Source organism: Echiichthys vipera (assembly GCF_963691815.1).
Source record: "Echiichthys vipera genome assembly, chromosome: 10".
NCBI classification, from domain to species: Eukaryota; Metazoa; Chordata; class Actinopteri; order Perciformes; family Trachinidae; genus Echiichthys; species Echiichthys vipera.
In genome coordinates, this window is record NC_139835.1 from 5,962,418 (window position 1) to 5,984,730 (window position 22,313).

The window sequence follows — 22,313 nt, forward strand, 5'->3', positions numbered from 1 at the left end:
TCATCAGCGTTTCGATGTGAGTGGTTGAGGTAGCACGTCAATAAAGATGACAGAAAAGTAGTTTATCCAATCATATGCAAGGATGTTTGATAAAGCCCAGCCTCCTGAAGTCCCTTCCAAATCGAGCGAGCCCAGATGGATGAGTAAAGCAAGGCAGGAACAAAATTAATCTGGCGAGAGTCAGGTTAGCCTGCTCTGGCCTCCACCTAACGCCTCTCTAATGAAATCTAATCCAGCTGTCACTCAAAGAGGACAGCCCTTAGTTATAAAGAACCCGTACAGTTGTCATGAAAAGGGAAATGAGCCAGACATGTCTTTTGTACCAGGCTGTCAACATGTATATTTCTGCTGTACAGTTGGGTTTGACTCCCTTTTGGAGCCAGCCTCAATTTGGCAAATTCTGTGTTGGCCTCATTTTTCATCACCAGAGGTTGCTGCTTGATGTTGACACAACTTTTCAAATTCACTTTTGTCCCAGAGGTGTTGAGTGTCTTCAGTGGCATAGGTGTGATCAAGATTAAGCCCAGACAGTCACATAGTTTTTAAGTAATACATTTGATTATAGGTAGGTTATTAAACCAAAGTAACCATGGCAGCTAACATGGGTTAGCTTATTCAGAGATATTTAAACTGCTATGTGAGAATTGCACTGCCTATATTTACACCTCTGTTCCAGCCTGAATTTTCACTGCCAGGTGCCTATCGAAAAAATGCAAACTAACAACGTCCCTGTTGTCCTGTAGCCTCACAGTGTTGTGTGTTTGTTGACAGAGGTGGCTGCCCCCTGGACTGAGGAGACAGTGAGACAGTGTCTCTTCCTCTACCTGTCCCTGCTGCCTCTAAACCACCGGCTGGTCCACGAGCTGGCGTCCGTCTACACCGAGGCCATCGCTGACATCAAGCGCAGCGTGCTTCGAGCAATAGAGCAGCCTGTAAGTCCCTCCTCACTGTTAGTATGTCTTCACTACAGAACTCCGTTTCAAATGAATTGTTCTACATCTGCGATGAGTCCAGTCCTTGTGAATATGAACAACTTGTTCCAAAAGAGAAACAGAATCTATGGAACCCCCAAAGCAATTTCCATCAAAAGCAACTGGACTTGGTTATTTGTATCAAGGAAACCAAGTCAAGATGCTTTTGACTGAAATTGCTTTGGGGGTAATGATGACCTGGACAAATGAGAACATTCACAGGCAGAATATAAGGAAGTAAATCTGTGTCATCAGATTGAAAGCGCTGAATATTTATGCATTTTAAAATATGTATCTGAATTTAAATATTCATTTTTCAATGATCATAAATTCAATGTTGAAAAATTCAACAATAAAAAATGAAAAGTTAAAATTTCAATACAAAAAAAAACAAGAAGGAGCAATGGATTCCACATACTACGCACAGAAATCTGGGATAAAAGTGGCTGCTAATTCCCCCACAAACTATGGATATATAAAGCCTTGAATTTTTTTTTAACCTTGAATTTATGATCATTGAAAAAGAAAGAGTTCAATTCAGAGTCAAAACATTCAGATAGATATTTCCAATGCATAAATATTCATTGCTAGAAATTCAGTAGCTTTTTAAGTTCTAAATCCGATGACACAGATTTACTTCCATAAGAATCACCGTTTGAGTCCCTACCAAGCATGTTTAAAGCTGTTCAGATGAAAACCGTGATACTAAATAATAGTGCCAACAGCCAAAAACAGGAATCAACCCCCAAACCCAAAGTTCTGTGAGTATAAGGAGAAGGTCATCTGATAGCTAGTAGTTATGGCAGCCTGGAAAGCCTAGCATGACAAAATCAACAAGGGGGGCAAAGTCCGGACTATTGGACTATATATTTATCTATTTCTTCATGTGTTTTGACGACAAACCCACCTGTCGTGTCAAACCTGTGATGGTTCATGATCCTGTGAGAACAGTTTGAGTTCACAAAAAGTTGAATCCCAAATGCCTGTGAGACTAAATTGCACAAAATGGATGTAAATGAAGCGGTGCTCGTCTCGAGCTGTGTTGTGTTTGAATAGTTTTGACAAGTTCTTTGTCCTCTTGTTGTAGATCCGGGGAATGGGGATGAACTCTCCTGAGTTGCTGCTCTTAGTTGAAAACTGTCCTAAAGGGGCAGAGACCTTAGTGACTCGCTGTCTACACATTTTGACAGATAAAGGTAAACAATGGCACAATAGAAGAAAGTCGATGAAAAGAAAAGTGTTGAAGTGTAAAACAAGTCCTCCTTTCCCTCCATTCAGTGCCTCCATCTCCAGAGCTGGTGGAGAGAGTGCGGGACCTTTACCACAAACGAGTGCCGGATGTCCGTTTCCTCATTCCAGTGATAAATGGCCTGGAAAAGGTAACGTTCTGCAACTCATCCTGATGGTCTAGTACAGTCATTTAGAATGAGTTATACGTTTGTAATGCTTCTCATACAGCATGAACACATTCCAATGTTCTGAAGTCAAACAGACATCAGTGCACCCTGGTTATCTTACCTCCACTTGATAATCAGACTGAATTCTTTCACCGACCATTTTTCTCATATAGAATGAAGTCGTCCAGGCTCTCCCCAAGCTCATCAAACTCAACCCGATTGTAGTGAAAGAGGTGTTCAACCGTCTCTTGGGCACTCAGCACAGTAAGAATCATTTATGTCATCACCTTTCTTACTTTTCAGGCATTAAGAACTCTGCTACCACATGTCATCAACAGCTCATTGAAGTTGTATTCTAGCTAGTGGAAATAGAACATTTAACTTTGTAAAATAACTAATGACATACTTTGCCTTTTTCTCTTATTTTCTGTAGTTTTTAATAATTGATAAGCTTTGTTGTTTTCTTCTGTGGGAGATTCTTTCAGAGGGGTGTACTACAAAGCGCGCTGAACATACCCAGGGTTTCTTCGGATAAACTCTCAATCATAGTTAAACGTTACCATGAAGCTCAATTAAGAGTTCATTTTTCAAGCCAGGGTTTCAGCTGTAGTTTCAATGTGCATTCTCGTAAAAAAAGGGAGTGTATCGCGTCATTTGACTCCCCCTTTGGATAGATCAAGGGCCGCACATTTCACTGAAGAGGAGCAGATAATTATAATGGAACTCCTATGAGCAGTTCAAGAGTATAATATAAGCAAAGGGGCAACACAGTTGTACATAATAAGGCTAGGGAGGCGTGCTGGCAAAAAAATAGCAGATCGTGTTCATTCGTTAGTCAAAAAGGTTCGGCATATTGTCTGAAAATAACTATGAGAAATGCAGAATTGATCGCCATTAATCCCAACAGAGTGATGAAAAGGAATGAAAAAACACCCAACTTGACTATTTTATATTTTAGGGAATGCAAAGGTGAAAGACACCATAGTGGCCATAATTCCATAAACTCTAGTGAATAGAATTGGATTTTATAAACAACACATTAACGCACATCACACAGGAGACGAACCCAACACCACTCTATCACTGCCTCACTGAGCCGGAACTTTTCTTTTACCTCAAAGACTATTTCCTGACAGTCTGAGTGAGCAAAGAACCTCTGAAACTTCACCAACATATTGAGCAATGAGTTGAGCGCAGCTACAACCCTGCGGATAGCACGGCACACCGTATTTTTGCTCCGATTTTCTGCATCACTAACTACATGATAATACGTACAAGTGACAAAGAATCGCAGTGACACACTGAGCAATACGATGGGTAAACGGCTTCTTTGTACTGCATTGCAAACATAAGGTCCACCAAGAACGATCAAACAGTGAAGACCCTCTGATGAGAACCTGTATCTCTCATAAAGGAAGTGTAGGAAAATGCTCTTAGCTTTAAGGAGCCGATCTAACCCAAAAGTCTACGTCACTTAGCTCTAAGTCTGAGCTGATAACCTCCTCCCAACCAGGTTTGGTTAGAAGCATCAGTTACCATGGTGATACAGCCACACCAGAAGAGAGCGACTTTCGTGTCACAGCTGACCCAGTCTTTGAGAGCAACATACCTCGCTAACTCACTAATCCAGCTTCGTAGTGCAGCCCACGGGTGAATGACTCCGGTGTGTTATTCATGCATGTCGCGTGCTGTCTTTTTAGGTGAGGGAAGTTCATCCGTGTCCCCGCTCACCCCAGGAGACCTGCTGATTGCCTTACACAACATAGACTCGATCAAATGTGATATGAAGTCCATCATAAAAGGTCAGTGTTCCACAGGGTTTATTTAGTGTGTTTGTTAAAGGGGGAGTCTGCTGATGTTTGAACACAACACCCAAACAAACACACCACACCCATCAGTCAGAGATGTGGACTCGAGACTTGATTCAACGCAAGTCACTGTTTTTAATAATTTGACAGAAAATGAAAGATTTGAGACTCGACTTTGAAGTTAAAGACTTGTGACTTGACTCAAATAACTTGTCTGTGTTCAGTTTATGTTTTCAGTTTAAATATTAAAAATGTTCAGCGTTCATTGTTGACATTCTAAGTGTGTGTAACGTTACCAATCGTCTGTGAGGTCTTTTTCTCTTCTTCTGATGAAAAATAAATGAATAGATAACTAAACATAAGATTGTTTTGCTTTTGTTTAAAGACATTATACACTATCAGTATTTCACTGTGTCACTGTGAAGGTCTTGTGAATGTATTTGATTTTTTGTTTGATTACATTTATTTCACTGAATATCCATCATTACAATACAAAATCTGTTCATTGTCAAGTTTTGAAAAGGTTAGATGATTTGGCCAGTAATCTCATTCTTAGACAGGTACTTTTACCTTGTCTTTTCTCTTTATGAAGACCGCATACTGCAGGTAAGGTGACTTGACTTGGAACTTGCTTGAGACTTGGACCAAACGTCTGCCCGCCAGTGCTACTTCAGAAAGTAGCATCCCTCTCACTTTTGTCTTCTGCCTTTGTTTTTATACATCTATGGCCTTTCCCTTGTCCTGTGCATGAGCACCAATGGAATAGTGTTGTGATATCTTTTCAGCACACACAGAACGGGCAGCTAGCAGAATTTGTTAAAAAGGGTATTGGATGAAAATCTGCAGACGTTACCTTTAAACAGCTTTATCTGAGTTTCTGAACAGCAGTTGGTGCTTCCGACTGTTGTTATTCTAATCTTGGCGATGCTGCCCCATTCATGTTGTCATCTTTATGCGTACAGCATTAGGTTTTTTACAGGTCGTCCACCAGTCCGTTTGTTTCCTTCTTGTGAACGTAATATCTCAGGAACCCTTGGAGGGAATGACTTCAGATTTGGCACAAATGTCCACTTGGAATTAAGGATAAACTGATTAGATTTTGAAGGTCAAGGTCACGGACCTCACAAAACACGTTTTTGTCCACAACTCAAGAATTCCTACACTAGTTACAACATTTCACACAAATTTGTGTGATAACATTTTCTTCCCTAAAGTTTGACTTCACTACATATATTATGTAAATCAGGACACTTAGAATGTAAACTGCAATTCTACTGGTGTGAATGTACTGTAATAAAGTGTGACTGCAGCAGCAACTGCCAAAGAGTTATAATTTATACAGATTAGCCATTAAAAGGACCTATGAATAAGCTATTTGATATATTGTGATGACTTATGAACTCAGCACTTGCACCTTTATTGCGGTCTATAAAGTGTCTAATGGGTTTAGGTCTTTAATATAAATGAAGCCTGGTGGAGCCCAGGTGACCTTGTTAAGCAGTGAACCGATCAGTCTCTGTTGCATATAATGAAAATGGTGTGTCTGTACTGCAGCTACCAACCTGTGCTTTGGGGAGAGGAACGTGTACACGTCTGAGGTTTTGGCGGTGGTGATGCAGCAGCTGATGGAGCAAAGCCCCCTACCCATTCTGCTCATGCGCACCGTCATCCAGTCCCTCACCATGTATCCCCGACTGGGAGGCTTCGTCATGAACATCCTGTCCCGCCTCATCGTAAAGCAGGTTGGCAACAAACTCCAGCCAAAGCCTCCTTGTTTCTACACTCATCGATGTCCAGATCTCTCTTTTAACTTGTCAGATGTGTTCCCCGTAGGTGTGGAAGTATCCCAAGGTGTGGGAGGGATTTGTGAAGTGCTGCCAGAGGACGAAGCCTCAGTCGTTCAGCGTTCTGCTGCAGCTGCCCGCCGCACAGTTGACGAGTGTTTTTGAACGCTGCCCAGAGATGAGAGAGCCTCTCCTGCAGCACGTCCTCTCACTCACACCTCATCAGGTCCGAGCTGTTTCCACTGAACACCAATCCTCATTTACAGTCAAAATATCTCTTTCTCTCTGGATTGACCTCATGTATCAACTTTTTTTTGTCGTGCAACAGCAAGCTCACATCGCTGCCTCCACCATGTCTGTGTTGGAAGCACATAAAAAACCTGAGCCAAAACCTGTAGAGCCGGTCGTGGAGAAAGAGGTAACTGATGAAGATAGAAACATGATTCTTAAGGCCTGCACTCTTTTCACACTGGTGTCGGGATTTATTTGAAAAGTTAATTAGTACAACAGATATTAATAACTTGTCTTTCCAACACTGCTGGTCATTCAGTAGGGCTGGGTAGTTCAGCCAATCCGTGCCTAATGTCTTGTGTAGTAATTCATTAAAAAAGTAAAACTATCCATTTATTTATGGGTTGATAAGTTGTCTTACCCTCCTCTCTTTTCTCGTACAGGTGGAACCGGTTCCTGCCCCAGTTATAGCCCCAGTTTCTGAGCCTGTTCCTGAACCAATGTCTACCCCTGTTGAAGAAGAAGCTCCCGCTGCAGCACTGGAAGAGCCCGAGACATCAGAGATGCCAGATCAGCAACAGCCAGCAGTCGTGAGAGATGAGGAAGAACCAATGGAGCAACAAGAGTCTGATGCAGTGACACAGGACGAAACTGTTGACACTGTTCCCCACGTAAGACAAAGAGACGTGATTTTTTTTTATATATATATATATATATATATATATATAGATCTCTCCATCTGTACGTGCTTGTTAAATGTACATCCCTCAGTGGCAGTTAAACATCTCAGTACAGGACACTGCGTGTTGGACTAGACACAAACAGGAGCATTTAAACCAGGCCTCAGAAATCTGGAACAGTAGGAAAATAAATTCTTATGTGATTTTAAAGTCTGAAGTTATGTTTTTTAAAGTTTTTTGACATTTTGCTTCTACCAAAAATCAGGGACTTTTTTATTCCCGATACCATCGGGTGCCAGTGTTTTATTAATAAACTGAATTAGTAACTGGCTTGACTTAATCACCGTTTTCATAACTTTGTAAAGCAAAATGTAAAAAAATAAATACATAGATATACATCTACTAAACTGTTATTTATTATCTTTATAATGAACAGAGATTACAATTCAAGTGTGCTTTTGAAAGCAGAAACACATTTTTAAATCTAAACAGGAATTAAAATTCTGGTGTGAAATGTATAAAGTATATAAACATAGAACTGATCTGAACTGACCAGTCTCCAATACCACCTCCAACTATTTGAGTCAGCATCAGCCCGATATCTGATATCAGTATTAGATCAGTGCATCACTACTAAAATGAAAGTTTACTCACATGCTTTAACTCCGAATGAGGGAGCAGACAATCAGATAATATTTCAGGTCGTAAAGTATCTAAAGATGAATGCCTTTTAGTCTGTAAAGTAACACAGTATGTTATGTGTACCTTTATTAACTTAAAAACTATTCGCTGCCCCGAATGATCTGTGAATTTAGTTTTCTCATAAATGAATGATCAGAAATGAAGTATTCTTCATTTTAACAATCCACAATTTAATAAAGTTGGCTAAAACTGAAACTAGACACCCTGTAAGCAAATTGTTGGTTTTCTTCAGGAGGAGCTGACCAGAGACGTGGAGACACCGCCACCTCAACCAGAGCCAGCTGAGGAACCGATGGAGGCGGCTGAACCTGAACCTGAACCCGCAGACCTCCAGGAGCATGTGAAGGATGCTGAAGCTGACGTCACAGAGCCTGAGGCTGGGAGCAGCATCAGCAACGATGTGGAATAACTGCTCAGAATAAACCAACATTTCTCTCCTTTCTAAGCATCCCGCTGATTTTTCAGCATTTCTTTTTGAGAAAAAGCTCTTTGTTCTTTTTGTGTTTGTAGAAAACCGATTTTGATGGTTTAAAAAAACTAAAACAGGATTACTTCACTGTCTGTGAATTCTATTTGTGTTCATGTCATTAGTTGGTAAATAAATCAACATAATACTGTTTTACTGTCTGCTTTAATTCTGTTTGCGCCACTACTTTGCTATAGTTTAGCATGCATCTGCTAATTGCATCTCAAACATCAGGGATAAGTGTTTGATTTCTAAAGACCCCTACCTGAGGGTGTGATCAGTATGTATGCAGCATGTTTAAAAGAAGATCTTATCATTTTAAAAAAAGTGGTGCGAGAAAACTACTGGACACTCAAGATATGGATGAGAGTATTTTAAGTTTGCAGCAGAAGAAGAAATGTGTGTAGTGTTAAAGGAAGAAAAAGATGTGAATGAGTTACTCTGAGCTTGCACTGTGTCCTGGTGGGAACCAGACCATCAATACCTATTTGTAACAAAACAGAATGGACAGTTTTGGTTTAGATTGTCACGTCGTCGTGTATTTAATTCAGTGGTAACGTTCAACCCGAAGCCATAGTTTTGCAGTCTTAACTCTTGAAGGGGCACATGCCTATGTCATTGGACATTTGTATAATTGTGTTTTTAAAATGTATATAATAAGTTATGTGCAGTAAGTTTGCACAGTATGGGGTTTACAGTAACTTTACTGGGCATTTTAATATAAGACCAGTATTCTCACAGCGCTCCTGCTAATGAGCCTGAACGCCTTTTATTGGTCTTTTAATTTAAACAAACACTAACCCCCTCAAACGTTAACTTACACCAAACAGGATATAATACTCTGCCTACACTTGTGTTCCTTTGAATTCACCGGAAAAAGCTCTACTTTTATTTTGGAAATTGGAACCGGAAGCGCAGTCAGAAGCTGTCTCGCGAGAGGAGTCCCACCGCCGCTGGTCCGTGGATCGCTTCCCGACTTTCCCACCAGGTGAAACTGGGACTAAGTTCGCGGTGTTTGGCCCGGTCCACGGTTCAAATGAAAGCTGTCATTCTCGCCGCCGGGTATGGAACCAGGCTCCAGAGGGATGTGTCGGCCGACAGCAGCGGGAAGTTCGCTCATCTGGCCGGGACCGCCAAGCCGCTGCTGCCTGTGGGACGGTGTGCCTTGGTATCCCACTGGGTCCACGCTCTGAACGCCTCTGGCTGTGTGGACTGCATCTGCGTGGTTGTAAGTAGCACAGTGGAGTTACTAAGCCCTTTACCTCAGTGTAGTTTTCATGTAGTACTGCTTTATACCTGTATTCCACTGCGGAGGAACATGAAGTACTTTGGACTCCACATGTATAGTAATAATAATAATAATAATAATAATAATACTTTTTTATTTATAGGCGCCTTTCTAAGCACTCAAGGACACCGTGCATCTGTTAAAAACAGTGCAACACAAACAATAATAAAATGAGGAGTAAACAAAATGATCAAGGTTAGAATAACAACAACACAGTGCAAATGAGATCAAAGGGCAGTTTTGAACAGATGGGTTTGCAGTTTGGATTTGAAGTGAGTGAGTGAGTGAGGGAGTGTTCCTGAGTTCCGGTGTTGTGCCGTATTCAGCACCCCTGCCGTGAAACGCACCCCCTCGCATTATAGGTGATATTCTGGATCAGAAGGCTGTAGTTTCCACCTATAGGAGTAGTTTATATACAGGTAACCCACAACGGTCAGAACATTGGTTACTTACAGTCTTTAAACTATCTTAAAGAGTTTAAAATCACAAACTTTGATAATAGTGAACACAAAACAACACCTTTTTGTATGTTCTCTGGAAATATAATGCAGCCATAATTACAAAATAAATTAAATGGATCTTTTGAGCAAGTTGAATGTATTTGACTTAGCGTTTCCTTAATATAATCCCAGCTTTTCTTGCAAATCATAGGTTCAAAAGTGTGTGCTTTTAATTGGGTTACCTGTATATATATATATATATATATATACCTGTATATGCTACTCCTATAGGTCGAAAGGTCACCTATAATGCGAGGGGGTGCATTTCACGGCAGGGGTGCTGAATACGGCACAACACCGTTTGTAGGCAGTTCAACAGACGGGGAACAGAGCAGAGTGCTTATTATTTCCATGAGAAATGCTCTGTGCCTGCACAAGATAACAGTAACCCTGACACTTAAACACCCCCCTCCCGTAATATGTTTTGTTATTGTTGTTTTTTCTTTTGTTTGTCTTTGATTTGTTGTTTGTTTTGGTTTTCTCTCGTTCCCTCTTATTTATCTGATGATTTTTTCTTTGTGTATGTACATAATAATTGCTGTTGAATTGTTGAATTGAAAATGTAATAAAAATATTTGAATATAATCTAATTACGTATGTACTAATTTTTTTAGGTATAGTCAGGTGATAATGTCTGGTTGAATCTCGGTGACATATAACAGTAAAAGGCTTCATGTTCAGGTGTGAATGAACCCATTTAGTCGACCCATGAGCGTTAATGGAGGCAGAAGAAGGACTTTAAAGCAGGGACTTGGGTCACTGCTGAATAGATTTCACTCCTGTACACGACTGAGAACTACAAATGTGTCCTGCACAAGAAACAAAATGACACAATAAACATCTAAATCATTTTAGCTTCCTTTTGTCTTGTGCATTCTCCTGTTCTTCTCTCTGACTCATCCCCCAGAAACAGTCCCACGGACCCAAACCCCATCTCTGTAATGATCATTCAGAAAGGCTGCTTTAAAGTCCTTCTTCCTCTATTTATTAACGCCCATGGGTCGACTAAATGGGTTCATTCACACCTGAACATGAAGTCTTTTACTGTTTTATGCCAACAAGATTCAACCAGACATTTTCTCCTGTTTATACCCAATGTTTAGATCTGTTTTGGTATTTATGAAAATAAGCACATACGTAATTAGATTATGCCCCGTTTGCCCGTGTGAACAGACAATTTTTCTATATTTCTATATATATTTGGGTCTTTTTAGAAACCTATTGGTATTCTTCAGGGCTCTTTTTAACTTACTCAGGACGTATTGAGGATACAAAATCAGTTGAGTTTGTTTCTGTTGCAATTTGTTCAACGTTGACCCCTATTGCTGCTTAAAGTGACCGGACTAAAGTCTAACCCTGACCTGAGAATGAATGACCCACTGTGCTCTCCTCTCCACAGACTAACGCTCTTTACCATGCTGCGTTTGAAGAGTGGGCGTCACATTTCACAAATGTCAAGGTTCTCAGCGATCAGACGAGAAGCAACGATGTAAACACTGTTTTCCTATGAATGTTTCACCATCATCATTCCTTGTGTTTTGCCCTTTGAAAGCACACTTTTCTACCATCCTCTGACCTGAGCTGACTGTCTTCTCTCCCCAGGGGCGTCTTGGTGCTGTGGCCTGCCTGCAGCTCGCAGTAAAGCACTTCAACATAGAAGACCATGTTGTCGTAATTGGAGGGTAAGTTTACTGAGTTAATGTCAGCACTAGCGTGCAAAGTTGTTACAGGTCCGTGTCCTGTTCCTGCCAGATTGATACAACTCCCTTTCCGTCTCTTACAGTGACACCCTCTTCAAAGAAGACTTCAGCCTCTGTAGAGTAAAAGAGAGCTTTTCTGACCTCCAAGGAAAGTGCGAGGACAGCTGTCTGGTGCTCTCGTACCAGTGCAAAGACGAGGGTGAGGAAGAAATCCCAATGGAAGCCCTCAGGCAAGGGAGCGGATCTGCTCCTAAAATGTCAAACATGGCCCGGCCTCATTCTTACAGTGAGTTCTGTCTGTGTGTTTCCTCACAGAAACTCATAAATACGGGATACTGGAAGTAGACAGTGATCTTCGTGTCCTCTGTATGAAGGAGAAACCTCTCGCTTCTGAGACCAAGTCGAGGAGAGCAGTAAGTTCACGATGAACACTGAACAAAGCCTATAACACAATTACACAAAAACAACAATGCCGGCCCGCACAGACACAAACAACCTTTAAATCCTCTGCAGAAACAGAGACATGACGTTGTACTTACATCTGGAGAGAGAAGTGGGTTTAAGGCCGAAAAAGAGCAGCCAACCACACCCTCTGTCCCTCCACAGTGCAGTCAGAAAGTGTTGGGACAATGACACATTTTTGTGCTGTCTCATTACTTCACTATATTGTTTCCCCACCCCCCAAAAAAGTCCTGACTCAGCTTTAATTAGAGAGTGTTTTCATCCTCATCACATGCAGCGATTGAAACCCTCTCTTAATCCCTTGATTTACCAAGAAAAGATAATGTTGTCATATTAAAATCTTTGTTTCTGTCTCTTAGACACAGCACACACTATGGCTGTGGCTGATAAGTCTTGTTTGTATAAGTTTAATTCCTGTGCAAAGTCATCCCATGCTCTTTTTCGGCACTTACATATATCAAGCCATCCAGATAACGGAGAAACCCTGGAGAGTCGCTGACAGTGGCTAACAGCCGGACGTGGCTAACAGTGATTAGCTCGAGGCAGTACGGTTAAGGCATTAAAACGTCTTTTTTAACCACTAATTCTATTGAAGATAACACCAATACTCTGCAGCAGCATGAGAAAAGTCCTTACACAGAAAACAAAGCAGCAACAACGTAGTTAGTGAACCCAGAGTTTATTAAAAGAATGTTTTAAAGATTTACCTACTGGCCCCTGTACCATCTCCTCTCATAGTAAAGTCCATTAAAGTGGATTACCAAAGTCAATCCCAAAGGAAAGAGCCCATTGGTGCTTTGTTTTCTGTGTAGGGACTCTTCTCATGCTGCTGCAGAGGTTTGCTGTTATTTTCAGCAGTATTAGTGGTTAAAAAAGACGTTTGAATGCCTTCACCGTACTGCCCCGGGCCAATCAGTTAGCCACGTCCGGCTGTTAGCAGCTCTGCCGGATTTCTCTGTTAAAAGTTGTTACAAGAAAAAACTGTTGCGATTACTTATTTGATGTGTGCAAGTGTCGCAAATAGAATAAAAATACTTTATTGATCCCAAGCTGGAAATTGCAGAAATGTTGTGTAAGAAGTGGAGTTTGAATCCACGCCTCCAGGGGAGACTGCGACCTGAACGCAGCATCTTAGACCGCTTGGCCATCCTGTCTGAAAAAGACTATGGAATGATTTTACGACAGAATTTCACTTTAAGGAGGGTTCCTCACTGAGTGAAAGGATGATTAAGTATTTCAGTGGCAGCCATGATAAGAGTTGGCTGAATTCTCAGCACTTCCTTTCGTATCTGCTTTACCAGAGGATACACTGTAACATCCTCTGACGAGATCATATCGTCCCACAGTTGATTGCAGCCGCAACATTTAAAGCATCCACGCACCATTTGGCCCTTCACAAAAACAAATGCATCAATTGAATCATTATTTTCAGTTGTAATAATTAGGATTAATGTTGATAAATATGAGAGGAGAGGGAAGTGAGAGTGAGAAACCAATCTCAATGTATTAAATTGTTAGCAACAATACATCAGAGAGCAATACCACTGAGACAGGTAACAGGTAACTATGGTCAGGAGGCCGAGACAAATCAAGACGTCAGGAAAGTGTTGTGCATATCTAACTCAGGACCAGAACCAGCAGGAAGGTGGTTCTGGCTGTTAGCGACTGTTATACGAAAAATCTGTCTCAACGGCTTATTTGATGTAAATAAGTGCTGAAAAAGACCACGGGATGATTTTGCATTGGAATGACACTTTAACACTCAACTAACAGTTGTTTGTTTTTCAGTGCCCATGTTTCTACGTGTTTTCAAAGAAGAGCCTCCCTCTGTTGGAAACCTTCCTCGAGGAAAAGAAGGTAGCCAACATGTAATAATCAAAGCCCCACTTGGTGTGAATAGAGGAAGTCCGTTTTTTTATTTTACCATTATGTTCAACTTTGTTTCCATAGGAGGCTCCTGTGGAGGAGAAAGATGCCCCAGGGAACTTTGTGTCTTGGCTCATTCCAAGGTGATTTCTGCTGGACCCTCAGGAGTCAGGGGTCCAGGTTTGACTTCCTTTGTAAGCCTGCTGTGAGCCAGGCAGTTGCTCTGCTTTTCTGTTCTTTACTAAATGGGATTTGGATGTCTCTTAAATTTTTCATACGTGTAGAAATGACATTTTTTATGTTTTTAATGACCTTTTATGTGTTTTAAATTTATGTTTGTGTTATTTCTCCCAGTACTTTTAATGTTTTATGTGAAGCACTTGAATTTTCTTGTTGAATTGTGCGATACAAATTAACTGGCCTTGCCTAGATACTACCGTAACACCCTTTTTTAAAACAAACTGTCAGTGTATTTCTCAGTTAATTTGTTTCTTTTTTTCCTTCCAGGGCGCCAGTACACATTCATCAGATTTCTGGGCGTTTTGATGTTGGAAACTTGCCTTCCTATATCGAATGTGACCTTTACTTCAGAGAAAAACTTCAAGATGTTGGTTCTTACATGGTGTAAGAGAAATGGACAAAACACCATATTTATTATTATCATTATAAAAATGATCAGCGTAAACACAATCAAATATGAACCTCTGGGCTGACTTCACAAGTCTGTCTAACTGTGAATCAGGAATTGTAAATAGGAAATTGTATGTAATTTTATAATAAACATTTCCATTATGATGATTTTTACATTCTCTTCATTACAACCAAAGCTTCGTCTACTCGGTGAGGAGTCTTGTGCATCTGTCGGAGGCCTTTTCACGGTGGTCCTCCATCTTTGCGATGCGGGAGCCGAACTGCATGGCTCTCTTGGGGAGGACTGCTGATTGGCCGAGGCCCAGCTGCCTCGCGGCCAGTCTCAGAAGGAGTTTCTCCCCGACGCCTCGAGGAAGGGACAGGTCTGCCTTCTCCCACACGGGCAGAGAATTCAAGTAGCTCACCACGTCCTCATCCAAGTAGGGGAATCTGCAGAGAGTTAGATTTGTCAGATGGCCTTTTTTTCATTTTGGCTCCTGTAGCAGTGAGAATCATGGAAATAACTGTCATTTGTCCAACTGCAGCAGGCACAAGAAAGGTCGAAGGCTTACATGCACTAACCGTCTAACAAAAACAGAGAAACTCAGATTCCAACACACAGAAGAAGCGTGACTACTGCACTGCTATAACTTCACATAGCCAATGTTTATTTGCTATTGTATTAATGCTCTGAATGTCAAGCGCACCTTTAACTGTTGCACTGACAAAAAAAGATCAAGCACTTTCAGTGAGATAACATGATCAGCACCTGACACAGATGCCACACTTACCTAGCCTCTTTCCCGTGATCCCCTATCACTCTGTCGTCTCTGCCCAAATTCCTGGAAGGGATCCTGCCCAGCTCCATGGCCAGCTCCTGGATCAGTCCCTCGTGTCCAGACATCGTAAATCGGACTCTGTGTCTGGAGTAACCTGCTAGCTGCTCATCTGCTCCTATTCCTGTCAAAATGACCTGCAGCCAGGAAGGAGCAACACAGACACAGGTCAATGTGGTTGTTGAGGATTATGAATTTCTTTCACTTTTATCAATAGTGAGAAAAAACAGCATTTGTGACTTGTTATGTGACTCTACTGTTCGTCCCTCAGCACTCACACCCGTGGAATAGCCCAGGGGACGGTTGCATCAAAGCCCCTGCAGCTGTGAAAAGTTGAACAGAGCTCAGAGGCCTTTGTTCCTGGAAAGTGAAAAGTTTGATGTTTGTACTACACCTTTGCTGATGATCTGAAGGCCCTCTGGTCCCCTTCCTCCACGATCAGCCCTGTCCCTCTTGCTGCAAACCACACAGCGCACCCGATGCTGTCATCGAGGACTGTATCCAGTGGATGCACCAGATGACAAATGCGCTCCTGGCGGATTCTCTGCAGCTCCTCTTTTGTTACGTTGATTTCCACAAAATTCCATCTCCTTTCAGGATTCAAGTCTTGTAATTCCTTGAGACCGGCTTTTCCAGTGATTCTGTCGGGAACGTCAAAAGGGCTGGATGTTTGGGAATCGGCTCCATCAGTCTTAGGATCTACGCTCTGATTTTTGTGCTTCCCGGGTTTCTTTGCAGACTCTTTCTGCTTCTTTGGCACCTGTAGTTTGAACGCTACATTGAGAAGGTCTATCGGCTGATGAGCAGGTATGTGACGGTCAGCTAAGGCAGCCAGGATCATTGAGTCGATGCCCCCTGAAAAAAGGATGGCAATACTAGCATGGTCATTAGAAGGAGGGGAAGTGTCTTGTTCCCTGAACGGCAGAGACTGAACACGTCGCCTGACGGCCTCACCGAGAACGTTGATAAGGCGGTTCACCTCGACGTTTTTCTCTTTGCTTGTGAGCAGCTGCTCCAGATCTTTAGCGCACGCATGTGAGTTTGGATGAATTTCTTTCTCATTTAGTGACTTGGGGATGGATGTATTGAGAGGGCACACAGGCGAGGCGAGTGTGAGGCCCGACTGGTTCATCACAGCAGTGCAGCCGCTGGGGACACACTCCAATATAGTTTGACTGCACCCTGAGACAAAATCATCCCCCCCACGAGCCCAAGGATAAACCTCAAACGTCACAGCGTCAGCTTCTTTAACTGCCCTTAGGTCAATCCGGTACACACCAACCGCTGGGACTTCTTGCCAGGCAGACTGATCAGGTCCAGAACTATGGGCTGCCACAGATGTCAGAGTTAAGGCGTTGGCCTCTGCATCAAATTTCCACAGCAAACTCCGCCTACCAAGGAAGTCTCTGCCAAACCAGAGGTAGTCTCCAGCCTTTTGGTAGTAAACAAACCCCCACGGCCCCCGTATAGCGGACAGGATGGACAGGATCTCTGAAGGGCTGACGCAACATGATAGCCTCTGAGAGACGACAGCGGTGTCATTTTCCTCTGGCATCACAGAGAGACCTCCAAAAACCTCCCCATTCCACACCAGGACATTTCCAGTGTTGTCTTGAACTGGCTGGGGGGTGAGATGGCCTCTCATGTGAAGGACATGAGCAGAGAATACACACTGATAGCAGAGATCTGAGCCTGTAACTGTGAGATCCTGGCTCAAGTCCGGCCCTCTTCTCTTCAAATGTTCATAAACGGTTTTGTCCCACTCAGCCTGAGCGGGTGACAGACTCAACAGACAAAAGATGCCACACATTGTTGTGGTGGAGGTCAGCCTTACATATCCTGCAGATCCTTTTTCATGTTATCCAGCTCCTCTGGAGACACAAAACATCATCCGTTATGTTCATATACTATACGCTGCTTTATGATCACATTTATTTTTGAACAGCCTCAGTTATTATTATATAATAATGAGACAGATACCAGCTAATTGATGTGTTATAGTGATATTTAGTATGTGCTTACTTTTGCATGAGCCCAGTGTCTGACTTCTGTCTGTCAGGAAGAATATGTTACTGTTCCTCTGCTGGATGTAGACTTTCTGGAGAATAAAATGTATTTTCATTCACAACTATTTTCTCTAGAGATGAACCATTCATTGATCAGCAACTGTAAATAACACAATGCCTTCTACACTCCTATATATTTGATCTCTATACAGTTCCCTACACATAACTTATTTGATTTCATTTGACTTGAATTCTTATCTCTACTTTATATATTGATTTAGCCAAGAGTTTATAGTTTATCGCATACTGTATTTGTATTCCTCCTTACTTTCTACACAAGTGTTTTGAAGAAAAAAACTCATTCCCTTGCGGGAGTCCTCCCAATAAAGAGAAGTCGAAGTCTAATCTTACAACACATTCAAAACTTCAACTAGAAGGCTCCTATCCATAGTTGCCTAATGACATTTAAATAATGAATACATGAAAATGTCTTTTTTTTTACTGTTTTCTGTGACACGACTCGATTTACCCTGTTCTTCTTCAGATTGGAGAGCTCGTCCACGACAACCTTCTGCTCCTTGATCTGTAAATTAGCAACACCAAAGATTTCACTTGCCTGACAAGATAAAAAACTCTTCACACAACTGTTTTAAATTCTAGAGCTAGTAGCAAAGAGTGCCGAGAGTCCGTATATTCAAACATATATTAGCGTATACATCCTCACATTCAGAGTCCCTACATGTTTACCAGCGGCTAGCGCATTAGCCGCCAGCTAACGTTACCTTTCTGTTCAAGTCCTCCTTCAGTGCACACTGGCCTTCAATGTTATCCTCGTGACTTTTCGAAGACATTTTGGTCAAGTTGTTTTATATTAATGTGGTTGACGCATGAGTCCGTTGAAGCTCGCTAACCGTAATGTAAACACATGCTTTAGAAGCTGTTCCGGGTGTGGACGTGTGTCCAGTGGGGGCTTCACTGCCCCCTGGAGGTGGGCGGTACACACGTACATCACATTTCGAATTACAATGATACATGTCAAACAATTGCCATGTCCTCGGATTTAAATGGAATTACACCACATTACAACAAATTATGTTGGGGGTTTTTTTTATATAAAAAAAAAAATACTTTTTTATTGGTACTTACTTGCGTAGTCCTAAATGTCCTGTTGAATCCACTGTGCGTACATTAATTAAAACAGAACATAAAGTCTCTTCAGAAGGCACATATTAACATGAGTAGAACACGTATTTTATTTTTATTCCATAGTATAAATGTTGTATTTTCAAAAGACAAAATCGGATATCTTTTCTATGTGTATGATGCATTTGTTTCCTTTTATTTCCGATCATGGACATCCAAGGCCCTTTCAGACAAATCTATCAGTGGGTTCATCTTTTTTGCTGGTCTGTGACGTTCAGCATCACCATACATCTTACAGTCCAGTCTTAACCTGCTCCTTTCTTCTTCCATTTTATTTCCCAGTCCAGTTACGTTTTTTAACCTCACATTGTAATTATTTGACCAAGAGTTTCCACAGCCTAAGCTTGGAAATGTCTCTAGGCGTTGTGAAGTTGTGAATTTTCTAAACTTCAAGTTCCAGATTATAAACATTCTTTACTATTAATGTGCATAGAAGTGATGGCCTGATGAGGCTGTATTTTGGAGGCAGATACTAATATTGATATTTACACACTTGTTAGAGAGACAGACACTCCACTCACGAGCACCTGCATGTCAGTGGGCTGAGGTGGAAACAAACACAGTCACATTAAGACCATGCAGGGCCCGAGGACCTTCCTGCTGTGGGGCAACGCCAGCGAGTGAGCGTGCTGCCTTATGACAAGATTTGTGCTCATAAAATGTGGCTTGTGCCAGTCAGTTCCAGTCATATGAATTCAGACCACGTGATGCTGCTTCCACAGAGGTGGAAAATTCACTCAGATGATGAGAGAAATTAGGAAATCATCCCAGATGTGTTGACAGAAGCACAAGGGTGTGTAGGAACTAGAGATGAGACGGTATGAAACCTTCACATCACCATTATAGTGACCAAAATGATCCCGGTTATCACTTTTATTGCAGTGTTGTTAAAATCTTTGAAACGTTCTGATACACACCAAGATAAGTTTTAAGAAAACTTAAAATAAACCAGCAGCACCTTTTCTTTACATATTCTGCTGTATTAACTGCCATAACATATAAGTCATATTCACATTACTATAGATGTTATTATAGTTACTGTTACTTTTATGGTTGCTTGTATCTCTGGGAGTGTGTCTGTTTTGTCTCTCTCTGTCCATCTGTCCGTCTTTTCTCTCTTTCTCTCTCCTTTTCTTCCTCCCCAACTGGTGCAGACAGATGTCCGTCTTCCCTATATGGTACCATATAGACCCAGCTCTGTGGAGCCTCCACAGAGCTGGGTCTGTCAGATGTTCCTGCCTGTTATAGGGAAGGTTTTCGTTGCCACTGTACTCTATGGAGGAACTGTGGTCTTTACCTACTCTGTAAAGTGTCTTGAGATAACTTTTGTTATGATTTGGCACTATAAATAAAATTGAATTGAACAAACATTAATATTTGAACATGTTCTGCAGACAGGGTGACCATCAAAAACCTAAATAAGACCATACTTCAGACTTAGTTTTAATGTTGATTCAATTTGACATGGTAATACAAACTGTCTGGAATGGTTTCATCTCAATAGGAACAAGGGTCTGGAATAAACTGCAGAGATCACTTATGTAATTAGAGTCATTTCACAACCCTTATCCAAAAACATTTTTAAGTCTACAGCCATGCAGTGACAACCAGTGAGGTTGTAGCCTACTTAAACACAGCAGTGCTTCGAGCTAAATGCTAACATCGGCATGCAAATATGTTCACAATAACACATTGATGCTAAGCAGGCATAATTTCTACCATGTTTAACATCGTAGTTTAGCATGTTAGCACGCTAACATTTGCTAATTAGTGCTAAATACAAAGCAAGCTGAGGCCGGCGTCATAAGTTTTATGGATATTTGGTCATAAACCAGATTATTGGGCAAATGAACCCGTTGGTGGCGCCAAAGGAACAGTCAGGATCACCGAGGTCAGAGGGATTCATCCTCAGGGTACCATGAATATGTGTACAAATGTCATGGCGATCCATCAAAGATTTGCTGCGTCTGGACCACAGTGTTGAACTCTGTGTGTTGTGTGTTTAAATTTCCGTTGTTGCTCTCACATAAGACATTTATTATTACAGAAACATGCAATGAACAGTGAAACGGTGCTGCCTAGTCTTCATCTGTGCACAGACACTTTTTGTCCCCTGACAGCAGTATGTGTGCTTAATGTGTTTGGACTTTCAGGGACATTTTATGAACCTCAAAATAAGGTTACCTGGGGACCTCCGGACCGCCGCCACCTTTACAAAGCAACCGGAAGGCACAGAGCTGTCGATGGGGGTCAGCTTTGTGCAGACCACCTGAACAAAAACACCAACACATCACCAACAGTATAACAATAACACAACATTCACTCTCAGTGGTTTGTGTGACATGAGAAAAACTTTCAAAATGTTGACGTTTAAAAAAAAAAATGGCCAAAACACACAGAGCTGCCTGTAGCTCAGATGTCACGCACAATGCAGGTGAAAGAGTACATAGTTCTGCTTACAGTTGAGTAGGCAGGCCTTCAGTGTGGCCCAGGACACGTGTACACACTGCGAAAGGAATGTGTTTATACGCGGCCCTGACCACCTCTGAATGTGATCTGAGCGCTCTGATCCATTCACGGGTCCATTCACATCTGTACTTAGAGCTGTCCACTTGTGATCTGATCACCTAAGACGCATGTTAACAGCTGGTCTGAGCAGGGCCTGGCCTAACGTCCCGGCAGAGGTCAACAGCCCGTAAAGAGAAGTTACCTTGGATGACACAAATGTTGATCTTGCTCCAGCTGTGGGTCAAGCACCCTTTGACAGACAAACACACCTGTCTGAGGTCTGTAATGTGCTGCTGCAATGTGGTATTGATCCGAAACAGCTGTCAGATGTTTACCGTTTCATTCCCTGGAAACAAGGGCTGTCATTTTGGGTTAGGTGTCCAGGTCATTACAGCCGGACAGTGACCTTTGATGTTTATTGTTCTCCGGTGGAGCTGTCAGGCACACACCACAGTCTTAGGTCCCGGGTAGAGGTAGATATCCACAGAAACAAGAAGACAACACTGTTATGTTCCAAAAATGGGTAAAGGTTATAATTATAATCACTGAGTCTGGTTTTCTATGGTCACTGAGACGGCTGCTGGCCTTATTGTGCCCAGTGTTATGAGATTTTGAGAGACCTGAGTTATTCCAGGCCAACATCAATGAAATAGTTGAACCAAGGGAGCTGTACCGTACCTTTAAGCTCTATTGCAACAAGGTCTAAGAGCTCAGCGCAAATAAAGAACAGAAGCCCTGCATGAAGAATAGATGAATAAACTGATCCAGCCTCACGCACACCCTCCTTCAGGTGAGTTGTCACTTCATCCCTCCACCTCCATCCCTTCTTTAGCTGTGGCTTGAGAGTATCACACAACTTAAGGCCACAGGAGGCAAGTCATTCTCATATTTCTGTCCTGGAAGTACAAATATAGCCGCCGTAAACACAGCTTGTTGTGACACAGCCGGGCTGAAAAAGGATCCCGCCAGGGGCAGACATACCTGAAGGTGGCACGGCCACAAAATGACACAGCAGCCGTCTAACCGCTGATGACAGGTAGCTGAGCCCGGCTGACACACTGGCCCACTAATAGTGCGGCTGGTAATCTGTTTGTACCAGCTCAATGTGTGCGGACTTTCAAACGTCTGAGAGCGCTCTGTGATCCTTGAATACATCACGAAAGGATTTTGTGCCTATTGTCATCATTTGGCTCAAAATATGTGCTTATGTTCCTTGTTAGTGTCTGTTTTGCTCCCTCACAGGATGAGATGGCACAGAGGTTTTAACATGTGCAA

General features: G+C 42.0%; 3 protein-coding genes across 3 annotated transcripts in view; 2 read left to right on the forward strand and 1 right to left on the reverse strand.

Annotated features, from left to right (window-relative positions):
- The window catches only part of sympk (symplekin), a 20,288-nt gene extending 12,096 nt beyond the window's left edge, over positions 1–8,192 (forward strand). Inside the window, exons 18-27 of the mRNA XM_083921335.1 lie at positions 772–932; positions 2,059–2,167; positions 2,250–2,350; positions 2,542–2,632; positions 4,069–4,170; positions 5,731–5,918; positions 6,010–6,186; positions 6,289–6,378; positions 6,635–6,862; positions 7,806–8,192. Of these exons, the coding sequence (XP_083777461.1) occupies positions 772–932; positions 2,059–2,167; positions 2,250–2,350; positions 2,542–2,632; positions 4,069–4,170; positions 5,731–5,918; positions 6,010–6,186; positions 6,289–6,378; positions 6,635–6,862; positions 7,806–7,982 (1,424 nt within the window). The 3' untranslated portion in view covers positions 7,983–8,192. The remainder of the gene's footprint in view (positions 1–771; positions 933–2,058; positions 2,168–2,249; positions 2,351–2,541; positions 2,633–4,068; positions 4,171–5,730; positions 5,919–6,009; positions 6,187–6,288; positions 6,379–6,634; positions 6,863–7,805) is intronic.
- Positions 8,193–9,000: 808 nt separating this feature from the next.
- Positions 9,001–14,493, forward strand: LOC310953254 (uncharacterized protein). Its single transcript, XM_083922217.1, has 8 exons — positions 9,001–9,267; positions 11,227–11,316; positions 11,430–11,509; positions 11,611–11,726; positions 11,843–11,940; positions 13,778–13,846; positions 13,940–13,998; positions 14,363–14,493. The coding sequence occupies exons 1-8, from the start codon at positions 9,076–9,078 to the stop codon at positions 14,481–14,483; spliced, it is 825 nt and encodes a 274-aa protein (XP_083778343.1). The 5' UTR covers positions 9,001–9,075; the 3' UTR covers positions 14,484–14,493.
- A 185-nt stretch (positions 14,494–14,678) lies between these two features.
- asnsd1 (asparagine synthetase domain containing 1) lies at positions 14,679–18,129 on the reverse strand. Its single transcript, XM_083922216.1, has 6 exons — positions 18,110–18,129; positions 17,857–17,910; positions 17,344–17,415; positions 15,716–17,192; positions 15,277–15,458; positions 14,679–14,935 (listed from the first exon to the last, which is right to left on the reverse strand). The coding sequence occupies exons 4-6, from the start codon at positions 17,129–17,131 to the stop codon at positions 14,689–14,691; spliced, it is 1,845 nt and encodes a 614-aa protein (XP_083778342.1). The 5' UTR covers positions 17,132–17,192; positions 17,344–17,415; positions 17,857–17,910; positions 18,110–18,129; the 3' UTR covers positions 14,679–14,688.
- Positions 18,130–22,313: the final 4,184 nt, after the last annotated feature.

What these genes read in the sequence shown, in the direction of transcription:
- LOC310953254 (XM_083922217.1), top strand. Translation starts at nt 9,076, where the DNA reads ATGAAAGCTGTCATTCTCGCCGCCGGGTATGGAACCAGGCTCCAGAGG. An exon ending in ATCAGACGAGAAGCAACGAT is followed by an intron (nt 11,317 to 11,429) that starts GTAAACACTGTT and finishes TTCTCTCCCCAG; the next exon opens with GGGCGTCTTGGTGCTGTGGC. An exon ending in GTGTCTTGGCTCATTCCAAG is followed by an intron (nt 13,999 to 14,362) that starts GTGATTTCTGCT and finishes TTTTCCTTCCAG; the next exon opens with GGCGCCAGTACACATTCATC.
- asnsd1 (XM_083922216.1), bottom strand. Translation starts at nt 17,131, where the DNA reads ATGTGTGGCATCTTTTGTCTGTTGAGTCTGTCACCCGCTCAGGCTGAG. An exon ending in CCTTCAGATCATCAGCAAAG is followed by an intron (nt 15,459 to 15,715) that starts GTGTAGTACAAA and finishes TCCTGGCTGCAG; the next exon opens with GTCATTTTGACAGGAATAGG. An exon ending in GATCACGGGAAAGAGGCTAG is followed by an intron (nt 14,936 to 15,276) that starts GTAAGTGTGGCA and finishes AACTCTCTGCAG; the next exon opens with ATTCCCCTACTTGGATGAGG.